Genomic DNA, 14,162 nt, shown 5'->3' with positions numbered 1-14,162 from the left:
TCAGGGAAGGAATGAGAAGAAGAGGGGTACCAAGGATGGCTCCTGAATTTTTGGCTTGAACAGCTATATGGATATAGCTCATGCCATTCACTGAGGCAGAAAACACTAGAAGAGAACTGGTTTTGAGGAGAAGGTCATAAACTTTATTGACCTTAAACTAGTTGAGTTTGATGTGGTGTCTTAAATATTCAAATAGGCAGATAGATACAAGGGTTTGGAATTCAAAGGAGAGAATCTGTGATGAAGTTATGTAAAATCTTGGTGTCGCTGATATACACAAACGAAGCTTTTGCTCAGAGTATATTGTCTAGGGAGAAAGTATAGAATGAAAGACAAGATATGGAGATTTGTCTGTTCAGGTTTGGACTCTAGACAGGAGAAAAAGATTTTCCTTGGGAATTAGCAACCACAGCCTGCCTTGAAAAGGTTTAGAGCCTTGAATATATGCTACCTCCATAACACTAGAATCTCAGGGAAATATATTTCAATGTCATCATAAGCTGGTAACACTTCCAAGCAAGCCTGGTAGAAACAAAGACAGAATTTCTCTGGAGGATACATCTCAACTCAGACTTACAATATTCCCACAGGTAGAGTCCCCTGAAGATGAGTTCATAATCCAAATTACAAAAAATACTGATCCACCATTAATGAGTCAGAATACAGTTGCAGTAGAACTCTTACAAATTTCAAATACTACAACAGAGATTATAAAGTATGTTTAAATCATTAGATATGTGAAAGAATAAAAATTATGAGAAAAGAATAAGGAAATATCAAGACAGACTGGAAAAGGCTGAAAAAGAACAAAAGAACTTCTGGAAATGAAAAATATGGCTATTGAAATCTAAAATTCCATAAGTGAGTTAAATAGCAGATCAGACAAGCTAAAAAGAATTATGAATTAGAAGATAGCTCTGAAAAAATTACTTAGAATATAGCTTAGAGAGATAAAGAAGTGAAAATATAAAACGTTATATTTGACATAGAGGGTAAAATTAGAAATCATATATTGGGGTGCCTGGGTGGCTCAGTTGGTTAAGCATCTGACTTTGGTTCATGGTTTGTGAGTTCAAGCCCCACATTAAGCTCTATGCTGACAGTATAGAGCCTGCTTGGGATTCTCTCTCCCTCTCTCTCTCTCTCTCTCTCTCTCACTCTCTCACTCTCTCACTCTCCCCCACTTGTGCTCTCTCTCTTTCTCTCAAACCAAAAAAATTATATAGATAGGTGATAGATAGAATTAGATACACATACATATATATAGATGCTAAGAATTTTTTTCTAGTAAAATAAAATAATGCAAATAGAATGTATTATTTTCAAACCAGTAGAGGGTGACAAGATAACTATCAATTCAAAAGAAGGCAGGAAAGAGAAAAGGGAAGCAAAGTACAGTCAATAGCACAAAATAAGATGTCAAAATCAATTTAAATATGTCAGTAAGCACAATAAATATGAATGTATTAAACTTTCCAGTTAAAAAATAAAATATCAGATTGGATTGAGTCACAAAGCATAAGGACATAAAAAGGTTGATAGTAGGAAGGTAGAAAAAAGTTATAGTGGGTGTTTTATTGGTTGATTAATTGATTTTATTTTAAGTAATCTTTACATCCAACATGGGGTTTGAACTTACAATGCCAAGATCAAAAGTTGCATGTTCCACTGACTGAGCCAGCCAGGTGCACCTAAAGAAATTGTTATTTTATTTTATTTTATTTTATTTTATTTTATTTTATTTTTTAATGTTTATTTATTTTGGAGAGAGAGAGTGTGTGTGGGTGGGAGAGGGGCAGAGAGAAAGGGAGAGAGAGAGAACCCCCAGCAGGCTCTATGCTCAGCATGGAGCCTGAAGTGGAGCTTGATCTCATGACCATGAGATCATGACCTAAGCCAAAATCAAGAGTAGAATACTTAATCAACTGTGCCTACCCAGGTGCCCCAAAGGTGTTATTTTAAATAAAACAAAATCAAATTATTTGAATACAAAATCCAAGGGCAGTCAAGAGATTATATGAATGAGTGGAGAAGAGGTAAACCGAAACCTTTTTCTGACTAACAATAACAACAAAAAATTTACAAATATAAATGTAAATATCATTGATAAAACAGATGTTAATTTAAAAGGTATTTGTAGGTACCCATTTATCAAGCAAGGCAATGATTGACATTGCAGAGGCTGCAGGTTATATCTCATAGGATATAGCAACATTGTCTCAAGTCCATGTTTTGTCATTTGTTGTTTGTTTTTTACAAACAACATTTGTAAAGAGAATTATAAGAGAAAATAGAACAATATATTTTCATACAAGCTTAAATTTTGAACAGCAGATAAAAATAATAGTTGTTAAATGTTCTTGATTTACCCGTTTATCAAAAATCTAGCTTTGTGATACAAAACAATTAGCTACAAGGAAAAAGAGGAAAATATTCTGATGTTTCTCAAGTTATTTTACTAATATTTGTTCATTAGAGGATCTGCATTCTCAAGAGTAAGCTCTAGAATCCTGCTAATTAGCATGGAGAGAGAAAGAGAAAAAAAGCAGACCTGTGAAGGTCAAAACTTACAATTTTATATAAAGGTGAAAGCTTTAAACTAGATTGCTATAGGTTAAATCTAGTCAGGTCAAGGTCATATGGAATCTTCTGGAAGGTCACTTGACTCCCTCTAATGCTTCTTTATGTTAGGGTAATCGAGCCCAAGTATATAATTTAAAATGGTTATACGATATATAATGACTATACATAAGGTATAGTACATATACTCAGGTATGGAAATCACTGTCATTTATCACCCTTCCCAGGACCATAGACTCATCCAAGGACTCTCCAAAATTTGGAGTTAAGTCATTCACCAGAATGAATGAACTAGGAATTAGATTAGTTATAGGATCTAACCTGCAAAAAGATAATTAAGTCTAAACTTATAACAAAGCACCAAATAATAAAGCAAAACTGACACAAGGGAAAATGACAAATCCATAATCACTATTAGAGATTTTAACCCACCTCTCTCAAAAATTAATCAAGCAGGGAAAAAATAATAATAAAAATGTGAAAGATTTGAACCCAATTAACATCTTTGACCTGATGAACAAATCTAGTATCCTGCATCCAATAATTAGAAAATATATACTATTTTTAAGCACATAGAAATGTTTACAAAGGTTGATTACATACTGGAATAGAGAGTAAATCCTAACCAATACCAAGGGATCAGTGTCATACGGATGTGTTCTCTGAACATAATGCAATTAGAAATTAACAATCACACAAACTTCTAAAAAATTCCATATATTCAGAAATTTTAAAAACTTCTAAATTACTCTTGGCTATGATCCAGGTATTTACCCAAAGAATACAAAAATACTAATTCAAAGGGATACATGTGCCCTGATGTTTATAGCAGTATTATCTACAGTAGCCAAATTATGAAATAGCCCAAGTGTCCATTGATTGATGAGTGGATAAAGAAGATGTGGTATATATATACAAGGGAATATTACTCAACCAAAAAAGAATGAAATCTCACCATTTGCCACGACGTGAATGGAGCTAGAATGCTAAGTGAATTAAGTCAGTCAGAGAAAGACAAATACCATATGATTTCACTCATATGCAGAACTTAAGAAACAAATGAGCAAAGGGGAAAAATAGGGAGAGAGACAAACCAGGAAATAGATTCTTAACTATAGAGAACAAACTGATGGTTACCCAAGGGGAGGTGGGTGGGGAGCTGGGTGAAGTAGATGATGGGGATTAAGGAGAACACTTGTGATGGGCATAGGTGTTGTATGGAAGAGCTGAATCACTATACTGTACACCAGAAAATAATATAATACTATGTGTTAACTGGAATTTAAATAGAAACTTTAAAAAAATTACTCATGGATCAAAAAAGATCATAATGGAGGAGTGCCTGGGTGGCTCAGTTGGTTAAATGTCTGACTCTTGATTTCAGCTCAGGCCATGATCTCACGCTTTGTGAGATCAGCTCTGCATTGGGCTCCATGCTGACAGCACAGAGCCTGCTTGGGATTCTCTCTCTGCCCTTTCCCACTTGCACATGTGCACATGTGCACTCTCACTCAAAATAAAGAGACATTAAAAAAAATCATAATGGAAATTAGTAAAAACGTAGAAAAAATAATATCAAAATGCGGAATACAGTTAAAATAATATGTAGGAAGAAATATATTCAGTTTTCCATGCATATATTAGAAAAGAAGATAGAAAAGAAGATTAGTGACCTAAGAGTACAATTTGAGAAGTTAGGAAAAGAACAATATGTAAAAAAAAATAAATTGGAAGGAAAATAATTTAAATTAGATAAAAAGCAGAAATTAATGCAATCAAAAACAAAGACACAATAGAATCAAAAAATCAAAAGCCGATTCTTTGAAGGTTATTAATATAAACTTCTGCCAAGATTTGTTTTTAAAAAGCATGAATAAACAATATTAGGAAGTAGAAAATAGATATAGCTATAAACACAACAGAGATAAAATATAAAACTTAGGTTAACAAATTTAAGAACTTTGACAAAATGGGCAGTTTTTTAGAAAAATATAGCAACCAAAACTAACTCATGAAGAATTAGAAAACCTAAATAGACATAGCCATTAAAGAAATTGAATTATTAATTTAAAGCACATCTACCCACACAAATAGGCTGAAGTGGCTTTACGTGTAAGTTCTAACACAGAACTCCCACTCTAATAGACACTTTTAGACATTATAAAAAGAAGGTATAGGCTTCAGCTCATTATGAAGCTGGTATAACTTTAATACCAAAAGAAGACAAAGATTGTATAAAACTGGAAAATTATAGTTCAAACTACATTATAAATGTAGATCCATAAATTTAAAATAAAATATTTTTGACCTGAATCCAGCATAGATTAAAAATTAAGCCAAAGTTAGCATTAAAATTCATTACTTTAAAAAATAAAATTCATTACTTTAATTAGCCACATTAACAGATTAAAAGGAAAAATATGATTATCCAAATAAAGAATGAGCATTTAATAATATTCAACACATATTTATGCAACAGTTCTTAGTGATCTAGAACTAGAATAGCGGATGTAAGAGTGGAGCTCAGTTAGGCCACTTAGCCTGAATCTCCTGAAGGGATAGTGTAGGAGATTGACTTTTGCTTTACTTAATTATCTGAGAGACAAAAAATAAGGTATTCAAAGTGTTTTGGAGTGGTTATTTGCACCTGGACAGCTGGCAGGCACATAAAAAGATATTCCAGGAGGCAGGACCAAGAGGATAAAAAACCCACATTAAAAGCAGAAAATACTTTTTGATACTGTCCAATAGCTGTATCTGGATGGGAAACTTTGGGGGATCTGGGAAGTCTTTCCTCTATCTGAGAGAATGATATGTTATCCCTTGCTTTTAAAATCACCTTTGCGGATTTATTTTCCCTTTGCCATTACACTTGATATTCTCTGTGTCTGTTAGTATCTTTATATTAATCACAGTATGATTCCATTATGACAACAAAGCAGAAGGGAACTTTGGTCTTAGAAACCTATAGCAAACATCATACTTTATGATGAAACACTAGAAGCATTTTATCTAAAAATAAAGTCTAAAGATAAACTTGCCAACTATAACTGCTTCTATTCACCACTGTTTTGAAGGTTTTAGCCACATAAGAAAAAAAAAAAGAAAAGAAAAGTGTAAGTATTAGGAAAGAAACAAAGCCATGATAATTCATAGATAATATGGTTACAATCTAGAAAAAGAATCTACAGAAAAGTTATTTAAACAAAAATAGTTCAGCAAAGTTGATATACATAAATACAATATACAAAAATTATGATCTTATAAATGAACAGTTAGAAAACGTATTTTAAAAATAGATACCCCAGGGCACCTGGGTGGCTCAGTCTGACTCTGGATTTCGGCTCAGATCATGATCTCATGGTTCGTAAAATTGAGCCCTGCATTGGGCTCTGCACTGACAGCACAGCCTGCTTTGGATTCTCCCTCTCCCTCTCTCTGTGCCCCTCCCTCTCTCTCTCTCTTTTTCTCACAGAATAAATAAACATTAAAAAAAAAATAGGTACCCCTACAATAGCAACAACAACAAAATTAGGTGTATAGGAATGACTCTAACAAAAGATCACCTTTATAGATTGTCAAAACTTATTGGAAGTAGTCAAGAATACAGGCTCAGGGCAGTAGATATTTACTAATCAGTAGAGAAGTATTTTAACATTTTAACAATCCATACAGACATGCTGGTATAAACTAGTGAAAATTAGCCCTGGTTTATCATGTTCATGATTGGAAAACTTCAATATCATAAAGTTCTTGATTTCTCACAAACTATTAATTTAATTTAATTTCAATCAAAACTATAGGAAACTTTTTTGAAACTTGAAAAACTGATTCTGAAATTTGTTTTAAAGAGCCTAAGGCTGAGAATGGCCAAGATAGTTTTAAAGGAAAGGATAGATGGATGACTAACCCTATTAAATATTAAGGCTTGTAATGAGGCTATAAAATTAGTAAAATATGGCATTGACTCTGGGATAGACAAATTGACTAACAAAACAGAGAAGAAAGCCCAAAAATGGAACCACGCATATGGGAACCTACTATGACAGAACATTTTGAGTCTGTGGTGAAAGATCCTATACATGTTGGTGGAACAATTAGATATCCATATAGAGTAAAATGAAATTAGATCCCTATCTCTTACTAAACAAGAAATAAACCTCAGGGAAATAAAAAACCTAAACATAAGCAAAACTTTCAAATGTTTGGAAGATAAGAAAATGCTTTCATAACTTCAGGTAGGAAAGATTTCTTAAATAAGACATAAACAGCTTAAACTATGAAGAAGACTGATAAATTTGACTGCATGAAAATAAAAACATTTATATATCAAATGATATCATAGAATGAGAGGCAAGTTTAGATGGGGAAACATTGTTTGCAATACACAGTCATGTGCTAACAATATCTAGAGTTTATAAAGAATGCCTCCGAATCAATAAAAAGGTAGCCCAATCAAAAAATGGGCAAATATATGAAAAGACAATTCACAGAAGAGGAATTTAATGGTCAATAACATTGAAGATGCCAAATCTTACTATAGTCAGATATAGAACATAGGTTTCACTACTTGTAATAGAGACCTAAAATAATAGTATCATAAAAAAAGAAATGTATTTCTCTCACAAGTAAAAGTCTAGGTTGGTTTGTTGGCTTTGCTCCATGAAATCATCAAAACTGTCTCTTTGGTCCGAGACCTAGGCACTTTATGTCTTGTTATTCTGCCATCCCTGGGGTGTCGCCCTTGTTCGTGTGATCCAAGATGGTTTACCACCATGGCTGCATTTCAGTCAGTGGGAAGAGGGGAGGGGAAGGCATAGTGTACACAACTTAGAAGTTGCACACATTGTTTCTCATATCTTCACCTTGCTGCAAGAACTCTGGCAAATGTAGGCAGTCTTTATTCTGGGTAGTCCCAGATTTTCCCAGATAGAAAACTAGATTTTCTATCATTGTGGTAGAAAGGAAGAGGTTTTAGGGAGCAGTCTCTACCACATCAGGTAAGTGAAAAGTATTCCACTCTCATTCTATTGAAAATATTTAAACTTTTGAGAAAAGTGTTGGCAGTGATATGGAGCAAAATGAATTCTTACATGCTTCTTTGGAGCATACAATCAGCTCGGAAAACAACCTGACATTATTGACTAAGGTTGAAGATGTGCATACTCTCTGAAGAAGCAATTCTGTTTTGGGGAATATACAGTAAGAAAACGCTTTCATATGTGCACAAGGGGATGTACAAGAATAAGTTCAATATTATTTGAATTATCAAAATAATTGGAAATTTTTATTTTTAATTTTTGTAATGCTTATTTATTTTTGACAGAGTGGGGGTGCGCGCGAGTGCGCCCAAGCCTATGAGTGGGGGAGGGGCAGGGAGTGGGAGACAAAGAAACCAAAGCTGACTCTAGGCTCAGAGCTGTCAGCACAGAGCCCAGCTCACGAACTGTAAGATCATGACTTGAGCCAAAGTCAGACACTTAACCAACTGAGCTACCCAGGCGCCCCTTAAATGGCCATTAACAGGAAAATGGATTAATTACGGTATAATCATAAGGTGAAATTCTATGTAGGAGTAAAAATTTAGTAGAACTAAATGTATCATTAATAGATAATCTTAAAAATATACTATTAAGGCACAGGTGTGGAAGCATATGTACAGTACTATACCATTTATATAGAGTTCTAGAAATGCAAAACACCTCCATATATTGTTTGTAGAAATCTGTGTACTGTATTTGGGGATATCTGACAAATAGTACCCCCTTTTCCTGACTAATTTCTGAACGAGTTGAGAAATCAAACAAGGGTCAGTAAATGAAAACCAAAACATCACCTTCATTACTGATTAAGGATAGATTGAAGACTATGGCTTAATATGAGAATGGTCTTGCTAATTCCCTATTGCTAGTCTAAACTTTACATCAGTTCACTTGTGGAAGAGTTTGCAGAACAAACTCAACTTTTTCTGCCTCTCAGGTCACTGCCTTCCGTTATCTGGTAGAGAGAGAGGAGAAAGAGATTAAATCTGTCACCCTAAGGACGTGTTATTTGATAGACCCACCTAGTCCAGTACTCTGCACCAACAACTGTCACTCATCGTTCAGGGGTGGGACAAGGATCCAGGAGGGATTAAGGAATGGGGGAGAGGTTATCTTAAAACATAAAATAAAAGTTGAAAAAAAAAGTTGAAAAACATCACAGGGATGATAATAACTAAATTCAACCCAGTCATTCCTCCTATGGTAGTAGTTCTTTACAGTAGCATGTAAAACAGATGGCAGGACCCTACCATTCAGTCAGTCTGGGGTGGGTCCCAAGCGTTATTTCTGCCAAGTTCACAGATGATGTTGATGCTGCTAGTCTGTTGCCCACACTTCGGGAACCACTGCCTTAGGGTGAGGTGAAGAAAAATGGTATCAAAAAAGGTCAGCAGAAATATGTTATCATGTTTGCCATGTTTGGCTTCTTAAGCTAGTGGTGATTGTGTGGGTGTGATTATTTTCCACATTATCTTCTTATAGTAATAAAATATTTCCACACACAAAACTAATGGATGGAATGTATAACATTCTGGACACTGCTGCCTTAATACTTACACATCAGCTGATAACTCAGAGTTTGGAAGAGTAACATGGTAAAATGAGACTTATTTGAAATAGGTATGTTAAGATATATTTTGGTAGGTTGAATGATTAACAGTATAGACCAGAAATTGTTACTACCTGTTAACAGTTTTCAGATTTTTCAAATTGCTTCTGTACTTACTAAGATTAGTCACTTTTAATCAGAAATATTTTATCAAGTGTTTTCCCAATAAGTTCTTCAGCTTAACATACTCTTCTACAATGATGTTTTGCTTTTTATTTATTTATTTTATTTATATTGAGGTATAATTGACCTAAAACATTACATTAATTTTAGGTGTACAATGGTTTGATACTTGTATATATTATGAGATAATCACCAGAAGTCAAAATCTGTATACATAGTTATAAAGTTTTTGTGTGTTGAGAAATTTTAAGATCTACTCTCCCAGCAACTTTTAAATATGCAATGGAGTATTACTAACTATAGTCACCATGCTGTACATACTTCCTTTTATATGTAACATATTTCCTGTGAAGTTTAGCAGTTTGAAACCTCAGGACCAGAGAATGTGCTCTTCTTTTAGTTTTCTGGAAACTTCTCCCTTTTAAGTCCAATTTGATCTGGTAAATAATTTATATTTTTCTTTATTTTTTTTTCTTTTCTAAAAAGTTTTAAAATTTTAAAATTCATTTTATTTATTTGTTTATTTTGTTAATTCAACCATAATTACCATATAGTGTTATTTTAGTTTCAGGTGTAAAATATGGTGACTCAACAATTCTACACATTACTCAGTGATCATCATAATAAGTACACTCTTAATCCCTTTCACCTATTTCACCCATCCCCCACCTACCTCCCCTCTGGCAACTACCAGTTTGTTCTCTATAGTTAAGAGTTTGTTTGTTTGTTTGTTTGTTTGTTTGTTTGTTTGGATTTGTCTCCTTTTTCCTTTGTTCATTTTGTTTCTTAAATTTCACATATGAGTGAAGAATTTATATTTTTCTTTGCTTTCTAACTAATTGTCTTTTAAAACTCCTCTTACCTTACTGATTCAATTATGACATGCTCACATATTGTTAAATATGCAGATAACTGTTAGAAACTGTTTTACTTTCGGGTGCGCCTGGGTGGCTCAAGTCGGTTAAGCCTCTGACTCCTGATTTGGGCTCAGGTCATGATCTCACACTTCTTGGGATTGAGCCCCAAGTCGGGCTCTGTGCTAGGAGTGGAGCCTGCTTAAAGATTCTCTCTCTGCCTCTCCCTCCACCCTTATGTGTGCTTGCTCTCTCCCTCTCTCTCTCAAAATAAATAAACTTTAAGATGTTAAAAAAAAAAAAAGAAAGAAAATGTTTTACTTTTGAATATTTTATGAGCCCTAGAATTTGAGTGACTTGCAAGTTTGTATAGCAATCCATGTATCAAAATTATGCATAGAATGAATATATTTTCTATCAGTTTACCCATTCACAAAGAATTTAATTTTTAGGAGCATTATAACCAAACAATGGCCACCTGCATGAGAGTCAAAAGTTAAGTCCTTAGTGGACATATGTGATATCCTGCACATTCAAGCAGCATCCTATTGACCCCAAGTAGCCACAGTCATGATTTTTGATAACTAGCAAAAATGGAAGTCAGTGCTGCAGAGTGTCTAGTAAGATATTCATTTTCATGCTTAGTCAACAGGATTGTAATTAATACCATCCCACCTTTCTGAAAAAGAGTGTAGCAGTAGCTGTCAAAAGCTTTAAAAATATTTATAGTCTTTAGCTCAGGAATTCCACTTCTAGGGATCTAGCTGAAAGAAATTATCTAAAATGCCAAAAAAGATTTGGGCACAGAATGCTCATTATAGCATCACTTAAAACATCATCCCCTTGTTTTAACTAATGATATAATCTAAAAATATTCATTTATAGGAGAATAGTCATTTATGGGTTATTTATGGGTAATTATACCATAAAATAGTATCTTTTATAATTATTTTTGATATAAAACATTATGAAATGAGAAAATTCTCAAGTTATAATGCAATGTGAAATTTGAATATGGATACTGTGTATATATTGTGTATATTTATTGCATTTTATTTATAGTATGGTTTCAACTGTATGCATGGAAAATGGCCAAAAGGTTATCTCTTAATGATGGAATTATGCATGATTTTATTCTTTATACTTTACTTAAGAAAATAAACAATAAAACGTTGTTTTAAAAAGAATCTTCTGGGGTGCCTGGGTGGCTCAGTCAGTTGAACATCTGACTATTGATTTTGGTTCAGATCATGGTGACAGAGTTGTGGGGATCAAGCCTCATGTCGGGCTCTGTACTGGGTATGGATGCCACTTGGGATTCTCTCTCTCTCTCCCTCTGCCTCTCTCTCTCTCTCATATATATATATATATATATATATATATATATATATATATATATAAAATCTTCTTGCAAAATAAATACAGTACTATTTAATGGTAAAACTCAGTCCATATATATTTTCTGACTTCTCAGTTCCAATTTCATATAAAATGCATTATGTTATCTAAAAAACAATTTTGAATATATTTAAAGTGACATCATTTAAAACTCTTTTATCACACCACTCAAAAATTCTGGTATCCTTTTAAAGCAAATTATTCCTCATAGTGGTGAATTTCATACTTAATTTATATCCTTCATTATAAATTTTGTTAGCCTCATCCAATTAAAAATTTTATTGAGCCCTTTCTTAAATAGCCTTTTAAATTTTTTATTGTATAGATTGATTGCCTAAAGCAGTGTTTCTCAACCATTCATTCTTTCATCATCACCTCCTTAAGGAGCCATTTTAGATGTGTTTTTTTTCCCAATTGCTCCCCACCCTATGAAATTTTAATATTTGTTTATATACTGTGTGTATAACCATGATCTATATATAAAGAAAGTAATATTGTTATCACTCTCCCGAGAACCAAATTTCACCCCATTGGTGACAATATTGCTTCCTGTGAGCATGTATGGCCTAAAGGAATATAATGGAAAAATGTTATTTTAATTTTTACAATGAATCTCAAATCCACGTGTTTTGTTTTTATAGCTGCCTGCCTCTCAAACATCACATGGTGACCACTCCAACACTCCTACTGTGGGGAGAAAAAGATGCATTTATGGAGGCTGAGATGGCTGAAGTCACAAAGATTTATGTTAAAAATTATTTCAGGCTAACTATACTGTCAGATGTCAGTCACTGGCTTCAGCAAGAACAACCTGACATAGTGAACAAATTGATATGGACATTTCTGAAGGAAGAAACAAGAAGAAAAGATTGACTTTTCTATATCTTCTATGAGGGATCTGTAATGAAATCTCTAAATAATTTTTAATAATTGTTCATCAACCTCTTTAAGCTTATTAGGAAAAAATTGTTTTAATATGCTTTATCATAAGTATCCTGACAAATCATATTGAAAAAAATCTGAGAATGTGTGAACTTGTAACATGATATCAATTTTCTTCTGTTGAATTTTGCACAGAAAAGCAGCTGCCTTAAAATGTGTGCAATAGTACAAAAAGGAAGTTGGGGGAAATGGCTCAGTTTTGGTTTCTTGCATTCTTTGCCCTGTTAACATCTGGTGCCTTTTACAAATGTAAATTAAAGATTAGCTATGCCATATTAAAAAAAAAAGGTAAACCTGCAATGGTATATAAATTTTCATTTTATTGTTCAAAAGTTCTTTTTACTATTTTCAACCATTAAAAAATTCTATTGTCAAATCTCTTGGATTTATAGTATATTTATTAGTTTGAAGGCAAATATGACTAGAAGAATATGCATTTTGAAAACAGGCCATAATACTACTTATACTGGAAAGACTAATAACAGGTGATGTAGAGATTCTCATGTATACATACATATGTATTAAACATTGCAAAGTAGAAAAGCACATCCAACAAATTACTTGTCTAAATCTTCCAGCTAAATTGGTGAGAGATTTAGACAAAGGATCAAAATGTCCTCTTGCCCCATTAAGGCAACCAGAATTGAATTCAGTATTTCCTATGTGCACTAGAATCTAAGCTCCACAAGGCAGAGTTTTTTACTGTTCTATTAACTGGCATATATCCAGCATCTAGAATAAGGGCCTGGCTCCATTGTAGGCACTCACATATTTGCTTAATGAATAAATAACATATGTGACACATTGCTAGGCACGTGAGGGAAATATAAAAGAAAGATGGCATGGTAACATGGAACTTTCCCTTAAAGAAGCATACACACAACGCAGTTAAATTAAACAAGGATTCAAGAGTAGAAATAAACATTACAAATAAGAATGGGAAGAGTTACAAAATAGAGAATGATACAAGCTCAAGGGAATACTACTCATTCTCTTGGGTTGCTCTCCTTTAGCATGGGAGACAACCAGTAACATCGCCAAATTATGGTTCCATAGAAACTACAACTGTGTTCCTAAACAAGACTAAGTTGGTGGAAAAAAATGTCTTCCTAAGTGTAGTTCTGATAGTGACAGAAGAAAGTGGAATGTCTCTAAGAATTCTCATCATTGTATCCTAAGCAACTTGTATATATTAATAAAAACCCAATTTTCTGTATACATTGTGCTTGTGCCTCATAATAACTTTGCAAGGTACAGAGTATTACCAATTTATAGATGTGAAAACAAGGTTGGCCAATGCCCACAGCATAACTGTTGGAACCAGAATCTGACCTAGATTCATCTGGTTATAAAGCCTCTAATCTTTCCAGTAAGATAACAGGCTCTGTATCTACACTGCTCTTTCTGTTTTATTGGTAACCTGCTGTGCTCCAATAAATAGAAACATTTCTCAGAAACCTACAATTTGACTTTTAATCCTGGGAAAAGGAAGTTATGTTAGTAATTAGCAAATATAGGAATATCCTATATAGCACTTTCAGAGTTGCAAATTTTACAAGGTATAGAAGAAAGCCTGGTTCACACCAACTTTGATTATGCTTTCCTCTTGATCCT

The 14,162-nt window shown here is 33.5% G+C and overlaps 1 protein-coding gene across 1 annotated transcript in view; it reads left to right on the top strand.

Moving 5' to 3' along the window:
* The window catches only part of EPHX4 (epoxide hydrolase 4), a 47,040-nt gene extending 34,180 nt beyond the window's left edge, over window positions 1-12,860 (top strand). Inside the window, exon 7 of the mRNA XM_049618464.1 lies at window positions 12,248-12,860. Within this exon, the coding sequence (XP_049474421.1) occupies window positions 12,248-12,479 (232 nt within the window). The 3' untranslated portion in view covers window positions 12,480-12,860. The remainder of the gene's footprint in view (window positions 1-12,247) is intronic.
* The last annotated feature ends 1,302 nt before the right edge of the window (window positions 12,861-14,162 follow it).

The sequence above is a fragment of the Panthera uncia genome (assembly GCF_023721935.1).
Source record: "Panthera uncia isolate 11264 chromosome C1 unlocalized genomic scaffold, Puncia_PCG_1.0 HiC_scaffold_4, whole genome shotgun sequence".
Lineage (NCBI taxonomy): Eukaryota > Metazoa > Chordata > Mammalia > Carnivora > Felidae > Panthera > Panthera uncia.
This window is presented reverse-complemented; position numbering and strand designations above follow the sequence as displayed.